Raw genomic sequence first — 13,156 nt, 5'->3', positions numbered from 1 at the left:
AAAAAACAGAAAAACCCCTCTGTGCTGGCACATTCATTCCTATTGAGGCTGCTTGTCTAAGGGAAGAAAAAATATCTTTTCATCTACCCTGGTAAGATCATAGATGAGGCCCCTAAAACAAAAGATTAATAAGAGAAAAAAATACTAATTTGTTTTATTTATATAGTATGAGAGACATCAAAAGGAAATGAGGACCTACGGAATAAGTTAAACCCAAGGGTGTTTTTTTTTCTAGTTTTGATGAAGAATGGAGAGTAAAATATGATAGAGCAGAAGTCGAATGCTCGAATGACGATACACTGGGGAACTCTGCCAGGCCTGTCTGTTCACACTCTTCTGTGGCCCGAGTCTTTGGAAACAAGAATGCTCCTTGCTTCCACAGAGGGAGGGCGCCTCTCACACAGGGATCTTGTGATCTGTTTCAGAGGAAGGTCAGAAAATATTTTATCGTCTGCTTCGGGGAAGAAAGGTGGTAGGGGAAGAGCAGAGTGACCTTCCTCCTTCTGCTGTTTGTTCAAAGTCATTCTATTTAAAATATTCCAGTGCCATATTTTAAGGCAGCATGTCCTTAATATCAATACTAAGGACATAATATCAATAATTACATAATGGTAATTATTATTACCCATCACTTAATATTAAGTCTGACCCTGCAATTAAACTCTGCCCGTCTACTCAGATAAGCAATCTTAATCATATGATGATTTTCGGAAGATGACATGTAAACTCTAGGAAAATATTTTGGTTGTTTTTCAACATGAAGAGCTGTCCCCTTGCCTATATGTGCTTTCTATTATAATTAATAACTACCATTATTCTTGACATCCAGGAAGGCCGTCACAAATACGAAAGCCACAGAATGACACGAAAAACACTTTGCTGTTAAACTTAAATACCCAAGCATTTCATTTAAGTCATTTTATTTTGGTATCCGTGAAATGTTTTTAGAACATTCTAGTGCCAAAAGGAGGCAAGATTAATAAATGCAAACAAATGTATAAGCAAACAGCCCAGGCCCTCCTAAGCAATTTGCCAAATACTAAACAATCTTTGGTATAGGAAAAAAGTCACCCAGTCAGAATCTGCAATGAGAGAAAGGACTTTCATCCTTGACCATTCTTGGTCAAAATTAAAACCTTGGATCCATTGTAGTGATGGATGAAAATAAGAGTTGAGTGTTCTCCTGTTCTTTCCGTGGGTTTCACCAGAAATGGGTTTTCCTTGACTCACGCTGCTTCCTTGAAAACAGGCTCATTCCCTTGATCTCTTGGGTCAGATGAAAGCTCTGAGCTACTTCCCATCAAGCAGTCTGATTCCCACGGCTTTCCTAGTGTGAGCCTCAGCTGGACCCAAACATTTACCAACCTACTCATTCCCAAAATAAAATTATAAGCATTCTTCAACAGGGTTCAGTCCAATTTGCTCAGGGATTATCTGAAGATTAAAAAAAAAAGGAAAAAAAATGTTATTCACACAAAAAGTTTGTTAAGTATTCCCTAAATTAGAATCGGTAGGAAACTATTTTAAATCATTTATAAGAACACCAGAAAACTTCCTCAAGACAATTTCCACTCCCCTTATGCAATGGAGCCCCCGTTCTATCCCCAAGAAGACTGTGTGGGTAGAACTAAAACTTCTGCCCCTGGGACAGAAGAAACCTAGGGTCTCCCGAGCTTCTGCTACCATAGTACCTTGGTCTTTCCCTCTGAATCTATTAAATGAAAATATAAATGTTGGTGCAAGTTTCTTTAAATAACAACATTCCATGATTCTAGTAGAGACAGAAGTTGAGATTAATTCTTTCACCCAACAGATTTTTATGGAAAGTTTAATAAATGTGAGGCATCGTGTCCCCTGAGTGTGGGGTCTCTATTATGCTCTCCTCTGCCCCTGAGAACAGCCTATCATATAGCTTGACACTGTTTGTTGGAATTAGAGGTTCCCTACTCTGATTTCTCCACTCACAGCCTTGTTACTTTTGCCAATGAGTAGAAGAATTTTTGACACAGCAGGTAATAAAGAGGCACTTGGTGAACGGCCAAAAAGGAGCTCTCATCTGCAAGACTGAGCAGCCCAGAGCAAGAGGCATCAAGCATCATGTCCCACAATACTTCCTTGACAGGTCTTATGGCTATTCTAGATTCTATCTGGGAATTTCTGAGCCAACAGCAGACCCTGACTGCATCAAGACCCAAGCACTAAGCCCTGCCTCTCTTTTGTCCTGAACAGGAGTGCATCCTGGGTACTTGGTGGCTGGTTAGACTGTGGAGCTGACTGTGCAGGGTCCTTTGGTTGTCTCTACAAATCTGCTCTCTACTTACATCCACTCTGCCTGGTGCCCCTGAGGCCAACCTCCATGAACTGTCTGAACCAGGTCCAGTGCCAAATGGCCGCAGTTGAGTGTGGCCAGTGGAGAGTAGGAACCCAGTCCAGCAGAGCAGGAGTATTTAATTCTCTCTCCTGGGCAACCACAGGCTATAGCATCCTCTGCCAGATCACACTCATTCAGACTGCTCTCCCCACGTTCTGTGTGTGATTGTGTGTCTCTGTCTCTCTGAGCTCCTTGCCCCTTTGGCCTTAAGGACAGTAGTAGCACCTCACTGTCACTAGAGCCAAGGTGCTGACCCCCAACTTGGCCTTCTCATATTCTGATTAACAGGATCAAACTCAATTTGGATATAATACCAGTTTCCTTTTAGGACCTTTACTGACAACAACTCAAGTATTATGAAGAGTATATAACACAGTAAGAAGGAACTCATAAATTCTAGTTTCCCTCCTGTTACGGTTTGGATCTTAAATGTCTCCCAAAGACTGTGTGTTGAAGGCTTGGTTACCAGCCTGTGATGCTACTGGGTTGGGTGGGAGGGGGGCTTTAGGAGGTGGGGCCTAGTGGAAGGAAGTTAGGTCATTGGGGGTGGGCCTTTGAAGAAGATATTAGGACCCCACTTGTTCCTCCTCCTCCTCCTCCTCCTCCTCCTCCTCTTCTTCTTCTTCTTCTCTCTCTCTCTCTCTCTCTCTCCCCCTCTCCTTCCCTCCCTCCTTCTCTCTCTCTTTCCCTCCCTCCTCTCCCTTTCTCCCTCTCTCTCTGCTTCCTGGCCACCATGAGATGAAGAGCTTTGCTCTGCCACATGCTCCCCACCACGATATTAAGTTCTGCCTCACCACAGACCCAAAGCAATGAAGCCAAATGACCAACTGAAACCTCCAAAACCATGAGCCAAAATAAAGCTTTCCTTTTTTAAGTTATTTTCTCCAGTATTTCATCACAGCAATGAAAAGCTGACTAATACACTCCCTGTTCCTTGTTATATTTTTTTTCTACTACATTGGTTATAGAATGCCTTTAACATAGTAACTACTTAATAAATATTTTTACTTTATAAATATTTGTTGAATGAGGCCAGGTATGGTGACATATGTCTGTAATCCTAGTGGATCCTGAGGCTGAGACAGGAGGATTGCAAGTTCAAGCTCAGCTTCAGCAACTCAGGGAGGCCCTAACAACTTAATGAGACCTTTTCTCAAAATTTAAAACAAATAAAAGGGCTGGGAATGTAGCTCAGTTGTAAAGTGCTCCTAGGTTAAATCCCCAGTACCCAAAATAATACATATGTATCTAAAATGTGTACATATATTATGTATATATTATATATTATGTATTGTATATATTATGAATTATATATATATATATATATTGTATATATTTGTTGAATGAATGAAAAAAGTTTCTAAGGCACTTCTGATCACAGTTTTAGATTATAAACATGGAAATCTATGCGCAGTCATCTATATTATCCAATGTTACATTTAAAGAAGTTTCTTATCTCAGTAATCGGAGGGTGGGGATTCTGCTTTGCAAATCTCCTTTTCTTTTTTTCTCATGCTGAGACTGGCTTAACTCCAGGAAAAACAGTGCCAAGGGATGAGCTGACATCTCAGGGGCAGACTAAGAGATTAGTTTAATAGACTGCAAGATTAGTTTACTGATCCTTCCTAGATCTTGGAGAAAATAGTGATTTGAGTGCATATCATCTAATTCATACAGACTGACTTTGCAAGATCATCACTTTCTACGTCCTACAACCAGATCGAAACATACTTTAGGTTAAACTGCACCTCCTTAAATCTGTTCGTGTTTATAATGAACAAGCTAAACAGTCAATGAAGCCGAATCATCACTCACCATGTGTATTGATCTCGATGATGAACTGCAGAAGTTGCTTCCAGTTCTGGTATTGGGGGGAGCACTTCCTTTATCTGAGCCAAGGGCAGCCCCGGTGTGGACTCTATTATTTAAGGAGAGCTTATTAGTCTATATTTAGTCAACAGCAATGCAAAAAGAGACACATGTGACTAATGCAGAGAAGATACCTATATTAGATATGCTCTAATGTAGGAAATGCAGGAAGAGAATCCTACCCAATATCTAAAGAGGATTTGGTAATTTCCACCACCCACTAAATTTCCTGCCTATAACTCTAACACCTTCAACCGTTTGTCTCAACTCTGTTTCGGTCCTTCATTCTTTCCCTCACCTTCTCACTTCTTTGGCACAAGATGTAAAGCCTAGTTAAGGATAAGTAGTGCAGAAAAAGCTTTCAGAACACAATGTTAAGTAGCAAGAAAAACCATATTAGTTTGTCCTATCACATTGTTGAAATATGCTCCTATGGAGAATATGAATAATGTCTTCAATTTTAGGGACAATTTTAAGAAGCACAGTTACAAATTAAATGAATTCTAATCTGTCTTCATGCTTTATGACTACGTGACTCTATAAAATTCTTTATTCTTCTAATATTATCTTCAGTTGACTTCAAGTTAGGAAATGAACATCCATGTCCTACATTGCGGCATCTCTTTCATTTTCCTAGGATCTGGGGTCCTGATTCTAGTTTCTATATTCAAACTTGAGTTCTATAGAATACATGTGGGTTTTGCTTGATCGACATATCTACCTTTTATGTGTGAGAGAGAGAGACTAGGAATCAAAATAAGGGGCCCTCTTTAATTTTTATTTTACTTTGATACACGGTCTCCCTAAATTGCCCAGTCTGGCCTCAAACTTGAGATCCTCCTGCTTCAGCATCGTTGTTACCTGGGATTACAGGCAGGTCTACCACACCCAGCTGACATCTCTACTTTTGATGCAAAACCCTGAACTTGGGTGGAAATGAGGTAACAATGGTTCAAGAAAAGTTAGTGTAGTTGCTTCTTTGATTTCTGAGGAGAAATCAAAAGAGAATTTTTGAGCATTCAAGAGCATGATGCCTCTTGTCCACGGAGATGATTAAACACTGGCACTGGTCACCCAAACAGAAATACTGCAGAATCTTCTCCCAGAAATTTTTCTTTTAACTAGAAAATTTCTTTTAATAATAAAAACTTTATTGGGGGCATTAATTTTCTAAATAAGGAACACATTCCCATGATTCAAAATCTAAAAACTATGAAGAGATATTCAGTAAACTGTCTCCCTCATCTCTAGTCTCCTAGACAATCATTTCTATCCCACCACATAGTTCTTCTTGTCTTCCCTTCATCTGCCACAGGCAAGCAAGTTTGCTAGTATGTGTGTGCATGTACTTGTATAGTAGTATATATATAGTATATAGAATATACCTACTATATATATATATATATATATGTGTGTGTGTGTGTGTGTGTATGTGTATGTATGTATATATATATACATACATATATATATATGTAGGTATACATACAAACACTTAATAATATATCTTGAAAGAGCCAGATGTGATGGTGCACACCTGTAATCCCAGAGACTCTGGAGGCTGAGGCAGGAGGATGGCATATATATATATATATATATATATATATATATATATATATATAATATTATATATATTATTCTGTGGATGTTTTGTTTCTATTTTGTTTAGGATTTTTGCATAAATTAGATTGTTCAACATTTCATTTTAGAGTCAGTCTTTTTTGGCTTTGAACAATACTATTAATATTAGGAAGCATCCTTTTTTCCTTTGATCTGTGCTTTGGATAAGGTTTGTCCCCAAGGATTCATATGTCAAAAGCTTGTCCCCAGTGTGGTGATGTTAAGAGGTGGTAGAACTTTTAAGAGGTGGGGTCTAGTGGGAGGTCATTGGGACCCTCAGAAGGGATTAAATAGTTCTCAGGGGACCCTGGTTATTTCTCTCAAGAGGGTTGTTATGAAAGAGGGAGCTTGACCCCTCCCTGTTCTCTTTGACTTCCTGTGTGATGATGTGATCTATTCATCTCATACGTGCTCTTGCCACTGTGGTACCATTAGTCATGAGGTCTTCACCAGAGCCATGCAGAAGCTGGAACCATGCACTTGAACTTCAAGAACTGTGAGTTCAATAAATGTCTTTTCTTTATAATGTACCTGGCCTCAGATATTTGTTATAGTAACAGAAAACAGGCTGATATAAACACTGCTGGAAACATCTATTTCTTTGAGTTGATAAATGCTCCTGCAAAATGATCTTCCTATTACTTTTTAAGGAGTAATTCACACATTTTCTATTTCCTTTCTTTCTTTTTCTCAATACTGGGGGATTAAACCCAGAGCATCACACATGCTAGGCAAGTGCTCTACCATTGGGCTACATCCCCAGCCCTTTTGATTTTATTTGGAAACAGGGATCATTAAGTTCCTCAGGTTGGCTTCAAATTTGTGATCCTCCTGCATCTGCCTTCCAAGTAGCTAGGACTACAGGCATGTGCTACCACCCTCAGCTCACTCTTTCTATTCTATGACAATTGATTTGATCAGATTTTCTATTTCTTCTGGTGTCAGATTTTATAAATTTCCCTAGAAAGTTATGGTTTTTAATGAAAAATGAATAAAAATCAAGATAGTAACTACTTTTTAGAAGGGGCAGGAATTAATAGAACATTTCTGAGGCCATTTCCAGCAGATAGTCCATGAAAATGATAAAGTCACAACTAAAGTTAGAATTTTTTCTTACAGAGCATTTAATTTTCAAAGGAAAAATGACAAAAGTTCCCTAATTAGCAAAAAGGTGGAAAAGGCTCAGTCTTCACATGGACCCAGATCTCCCATTTCCTGTTCTTGTTTCCTCACAGACCCTTTGCACATAAGTCCCTTAGCATGCTTCATTTTTATTTTACTGTAAGTACCAATAAGATCTATGAGTCTAGCTCTATGAGCCCAGTCTCACCCTGAAGGTTCCTTCAAGTGTGATTTCTCTTTCTATACCTGAGCTTCAGGAAGAGTGATCCTGGTAGGCAGAATTCTAAGGGCCCCCAAATTCCTACCACCTGCCTTTCATGCTTCCTGTAATCTTCTCTCCTTGAGTGTGGACAGCACTGTGAAAAAGAATGGGGTTTCTGCTCCTGTGATTAGGTTATATTATATGGCAAAGATGAAGGGATTTTTACAGTTAACTTCTCAAATCAATTGATTTTGAGTTAATAAAATGGGAGACCATTTTGAGTGGGCCTGATTTAATAAAGCAAAAGTCTTTAAAAGAAAGACTTAGCTCTCCCTGAGATCAAGGACTCTCCTGCTGGCTTAAGGATGTAAACTGCCCTGTTCTGAGCTGCCTCCTGGGCAGGAGAACTTCTAGGTGACCCCATGACCTGAGGGCAGTCTCCAGAGGATGCCCAGTAGAAACCCAAGGCACCCAGCATACATGAGCAAGGAAATGAATACTGCCAGTCACCTGAATGACCTTGGAAGCAGTTCCTCCAAATGAGAACGCAGCTCTGCAGATACATATTAACTTCAGCACTTAGAGACCTTGAACTAAGCCACGCCCAGGTAAGCCACGCCCAGACTTCCAACCAATAGAGATTCATATAATAAATGAGTATTGTTTTAAACTCATAAATGTACGGTTAATTGGTTACACAATAGAAGATACAGGGTCTTGGGTTCTATCCCAGATCTTTTGAATTAGAATCTCCCTTTGTAAAAGCCTGGGATCCTGAATTTTATAGACCTCCAGGTTGATTCTGATGCATGTGGCAGTGTCAGAATGAACTTACTGTGCAAATAATTGCTCAGACATTCTTTAACCAAGCATTTTATAACTTCCAGAATTCGAGATTTGGCGATTGTTCTTTTAAAAGTTTATAATAGCAAAAGAGTCTACTCATAAAACTAAATAATTATCAAGGAAAATTAATAGAGCTCTTTCAGTTGGAAAGTGCTCATCGTTTGCTTATTCATTCAGTTGGCTATGTTTTATAGCACCATATAACCATAATTTATTGTAGAAAGCTATTACCTGTCAAAATGATGGTTAGTCTGGAGTAATTCTCCAGTGGTGCATTGTCTTCAGTTTCTCCTGGTATCCAAAGTCATGTAACTTACATGCTAATAGCAAACTTCTAAAAAATTGATCAAAAAGTAGGATACATGTCATTTTAAAACTTTCTTCAGAATAGCTAAAATGGATGAGATCTTTTTCTTGTACTACATTGGGGAAATAGAATTTCTTTCAAATATCATTAATTTACCAACACGAGTTAAGGCAACAGAAGTCATCAAAAATATTTTTAAATTCACAGATGTCTTTTCATGAATTTGTCAAATCTCTGAATCTCTGAACCAAACATTTTTTAAATGTTTTTTTAAAGAACCTCAGAAAACTCTAAGAGATTAAAAAGAACCTCAGTGTGAATTTTGACCTGGCTGAATTCAGCAAACAAAATGGATTTCCATCAGTAGAAACTTTGATAAAAGATAAAACTCTATGTCTTATGTTCTTGAATAAAACCTTCTCGCTGTCTATGGCAATGTCCAGGTTGCCCTGCGAGGCTTCTTTTCTTCTTCTTTTTATTTTTTTCAGTATTCCTGTCATTTTTCAAAGGTACTCTATACCTATGACATCTACCATCTAACTTCAATTCAACTTTCCAAAGCTACTGATTCCCACTGCTTAACGGAAACTTACTACATGCTTTCGTCATTTTGTTCCTAATGATCTTCGCCTCAAAGACGAGGCACATCTCCCACCCTGGGGGCACGTCTAAACCTCTCTCTCAGCCTAGCCAGTCTCTCTTGGCTGCTGGAGAAATTTGCCCATCATTTTTTAACATTCTTATCTCCAAAACTACTTGCTCAGCTATGTCTTACTTGATTATTAAGTTGGAAAGCCCCAAACAGCTCAAAACAAAACAAGGAGGTGTAAACAGTGTTAGGTGACCATACACGCTATGTCCCCTGTGCCCACTTCCCTAGTAGTGGACTTCTCCAATAGAGGACTTAGCAGATTTTGTTGTAATTGCTCATTTGTCTCCCTCTCTGAGGACAAAAATTATGTGTACTTCATTATTTGAGTTCTCAGAACCTACCTTAGATCATGACACGCAATACATACTCAATAAGAGGTGTCGTGTCAAATGACTGAAAGAATGTCCTTTAACTTCTCTGTGCCTTGTTTTTCTCAATCAAAGAGCATAGGTTCAAGCAGAGCAAGGAGTCGACCCTGAGTTAGCACCCAGGAATTTGGGAGTAAGAAAAATAAGATTGTCTTCCAAGAGTTGTCTATAAAAATCAATCTATGATCAGATCTCAAGCTTACAAAGTCATCTTCAAAATACTATTCCCAAGCCAAAACCTGCTCAGTATCCAAAGTGCTTTGTTAAATGAAGCAATCAGGCTACCTTAAAGTAGGGAAGAAGGTCTAGAGCTACCTGGCCTGGGGATACATTTTAAGACCTAGCAAACAACCCGTGGCTATGATTTGATTTCCCACATGGTTCTGCCAGAGAGACAGCACACAAGTTTGCTGTCACAGAGTCTCTCAATTGTACCACTCTTTGTGAATGAATACACTGGCCTTCAGGTTTTGTTATCCTATTGGTATGAGCTGGATTATTTCAATGGATCCTTATTAATGCACTGTTATCTCAGAAGACTAAACCCAGAAGAAAAGCACTGGACCAAGTATACTCCAAGTACGAGGCACCTGTGTGGCCTTACAGGTGGCAGAGGTCAGTGCTGGAGTGGCCCTGGCCTTGCCCCACACCTTCCATTTGGCAGTGGTGTTGACACCTGCCCTGTGGAGATCACTTCCCTGTGACTTTGGAAAAGCTAGGGTGGCTACTTTGAGGCTAAAAGAAAATGAAGGTGAGGATAAAATGAGGTGATACATTTGATTGCACTTTGAAAATCCACAAAGCACTACCAGTGCCAAGCAATGTTATTCCCCACATTTGTTTAAGCCCTCCCCATGGTTCTGCTCAGAATCCACTAGGATCCACTCAGGGGCTCAGCAGGTGAGAGCTCTGGGTAGCAGACCCTGGAAATGAGGCTCTCAGTTCTTCCCTCCTCCCTGTGTAGTTTGGGAGACTTAGCCATTCTGATTCTTCCAAGAGGCAGTGGCAATTAACATCTCATCTGCTATCCACAGAGCACTTGCTTTCCTCAAAAGTGCTTCTCCAAAAATAAAGAAATGCTGGTTTATCCTCATTGATTACTTTAGTCAAGACAGCTGTGGAACATTTCAGACAGTTGGTGATTGTTATACAGTTCTCTAATTTAGCTTTTAAAAAAACCTTCCAGTCTTAATGACCTCTTACTGCCATAGGAATGCAGAACTTCAATATCTTTCTACATCATTCTGACCTTTTCATCACATACATATATTGGCACTTCTCTGCAAGCCCAAGATAGCTAGTAGCCTTTTAGGACTAACAGAACCAATTACAGCAGCTTAAAATAGATTTGCATTATTCAAGGCGTCAACTTCCTACTATGGTCAAAGCTCCATCTGTTATTATTAACAGTGATCCTAAAGCTACTCCTCTGCACCCAATCTGGTCAATGTGAGACTCAAATGAGAACAGAAGATAAACGGTTGCAAAATTATCTAGAATTAACACTGGAGAGGGAAAAACAACCCTGCTTGAACTGACAGCTGCCAATATTCAGAGCCATTTACTTAGTTCTTGTACACTTCAAATTGCAGATAGCCTTCCTACTCCAAGAAATGAAACCAAGGAAGAGTTTCACAGTGTTCCTTTCATTGTTTTGAATAGGGATTGTCAAAAGTTACAATTCGGGGTCGGGTGGGGGGGTGGTGAGGGAGTTCTGAAAATTCTTTGTAAAATAGTAGCAATGATCTTTTCAGCAGCGCAGTGGATAGAGAGTTGTATTTATTTGGCACATGTTTATTTGGTTTCTACTATGTGCAGTACACATGCCCTATGCTGTGAGCTGGGGATGCACTGATGAATATCATCAGATAGTGCCCCTGGCCTCAAGATGCTGACTGATTTATGGAAGAGACATCAATCAAATACCAACAAAAATATAAAATAGCAACAGTGACAATTGCTACGAAGAGGTTGGTGGTGTTTTAACAGTATGTAATAAAAGCAAGTAAAAATTAGTACAGAAAGTTCCAGAATACTTCCCTGAGAAGGTGCTGGTTTAAGCCCAGATCACAAGGGAAGGGTTGGAATTAACTAGACAAAGTCAGAGTGGGCAAATGGGAGGTATGTATGGGCAGCAAGGGATGCAAGATGGTTCAGGCAGGGACAGTCTGGCAAAGATGGAAGAGATGTTAATGTGCATATGTTTTGTCATCAGTTCTTCCAGACCTGGTATAAATAGCTGTCACATAAAGGTATTCAAGGAATGAACAGAATACATCATCCTATGCTGCCTATAGATTTTTCACACTTATGAATTTCCTCTTGCAAAGAGAGTTATCCTCTGCATTTTTATCTATTCTGTAACCAAGCAGATGGCGGTAACCTTTCCTGTTTTATGAACTCAAACCTGTATTTTAAGAGTCATAAATATTATAGTTAAGCAAGTAAAAATTAAATTTTCATGTTATCTTGCTTGGTTGCAAAACATCTGGCACCAGTAATTTATCTTCTTTTCCGTGGGAAATTGAAACCTGCTTAGCCTTTATGCACTAGGCATAAACATTGCAAATTATAACTTTACATTGCCATTAGTTTCATTTGGAGGTAATGTAAATGGGGTCATCCACTTAATTTTGACATTTACTAATTCTCTTTCACAATAAAATTCCATTTTCTTTGCTTTGTGTTCCCTGAGAACCCACCCACATTAACTACCAAAAAAAAAAAAAAAAAAATCAGCCAATGCTGAAATGTTTCTTTGTGGATGACTCACATTGCCACACAAGCTGCTACAACTTTATATAGAGAAAACACTTCATCTCTGTTTCCAGTGTTAAACGTAAAAGCAAGAAGAGTTTTGATCTGTGGGTTGCACCAGCAGCTTCTCGGTACACCATTGTCATTAAGTGGTATGCTAGAAAGTGCATCAGTTGGACAGACTGAATTTAAATTCTGACTTTGCTAGGAACTATAAGACAGTTATATAAGCTCTCTTGGTTTCAGTTTTCTGATCAGAAAAAAAAGTGAAATTCCTATGAAACTACATGAAATGACATATGTGGAAGTACAGTGCATGTGGAAGGTGTCCCATGAGATATTAGATTCCCTTCTCCTAAGGCAACCAGGGGTAGAATCTCTTGATTCTCCTTGGAAGCCCTGTGAAGGCAGGGATTGTGCCTATGCTATGTGCTTAGTGTAATGGTGGCCTATAGTCTTGGGTTGAATATTTAAAGGTGAAGAATGCAGAGTGTTAAAGTTGTCATCATTTTCCATGGACATAGCAGGGAGACCACTTCACAGACTCAAAAGCCAGTGTGAGTGGAAAATCTAATCCCAGAAACTTGTTGCAGATATTCGTGTAGTGACTATCCAGCACTGGGACATGTAGAGGGTCATCTCAAGTACAGGGAAAGTCAGAGAGGCAGACAGTCTTTCTCCTTGCTTCCTGGCACCTGGTGTACCACTGTGTGGCCTCCACTCGGTCCTGTAGGGGCAAGCCATCCTGGGGAGAGATCTCATGATGCACACTGGTTACAGCGTAGCCCCAAACCTCAGAGGGAGCACTCACGGTGGTGACAGCAGCAAGACATTCTCACCAGACCATTCCTGGCGTGTGACTTAGGCTGTATTCCTGCCCTACTCCCCCAAATTCCTGTTTATCTGCAAAGCTCAGATTCCCAACCTGCCTTTTGCTTTTATGGCTTACCTACTGGTTTTCCATAAATTTCTTTTCTGCAGTCAGTCAAGTGGGGTTTTTGTGTTTGCATCAATGATTTAGATCCTAGTCTACTCTTCCTGCCCC

The 13,156-nt window shown here is 39.6% G+C and overlaps 1 protein-coding gene across 2 annotated transcripts in view; it reads right to left on the bottom strand.

Annotated features, from left to right (window-relative positions):
- Nucleotides 1-1,365: 1,365 nt before the first annotated feature.
- Tmem156 (transmembrane protein 156) overlaps nt 1,366-13,156 on the bottom strand; it is a 37,694-nt gene continuing 25,903 nt past the window's right edge. The window contains exons 6-7 of one of the 2 annotated variants that reach the window (XM_026387410.1): nt 4,187-4,289; nt 1,366-1,434 (exon numbers count right to left, since the gene is read on the bottom strand). In XM_026387410.1, coding sequence (XP_026243195.1) covers nt 1,434; nt 4,187-4,289 — 104 coding nt within the window. In that variant the 3' untranslated portion in view covers nt 1,366-1,433. Of the gene's footprint in view, nt 1,435-4,182; nt 4,290-13,156 lie in introns of those variants that run through there. The other variant, XM_077803578.1, reaches the window with a different exon arrangement.

This window comes from Urocitellus parryii, chromosome 10 (assembly GCF_045843805.1).
Source record: "Urocitellus parryii isolate mUroPar1 chromosome 10, mUroPar1.hap1, whole genome shotgun sequence".
Classification (NCBI taxonomy): domain Eukaryota; kingdom Metazoa; phylum Chordata; class Mammalia; order Rodentia; family Sciuridae; genus Urocitellus; species Urocitellus parryii.
This window is presented reverse-complemented; position numbering and strand designations above follow the sequence as displayed.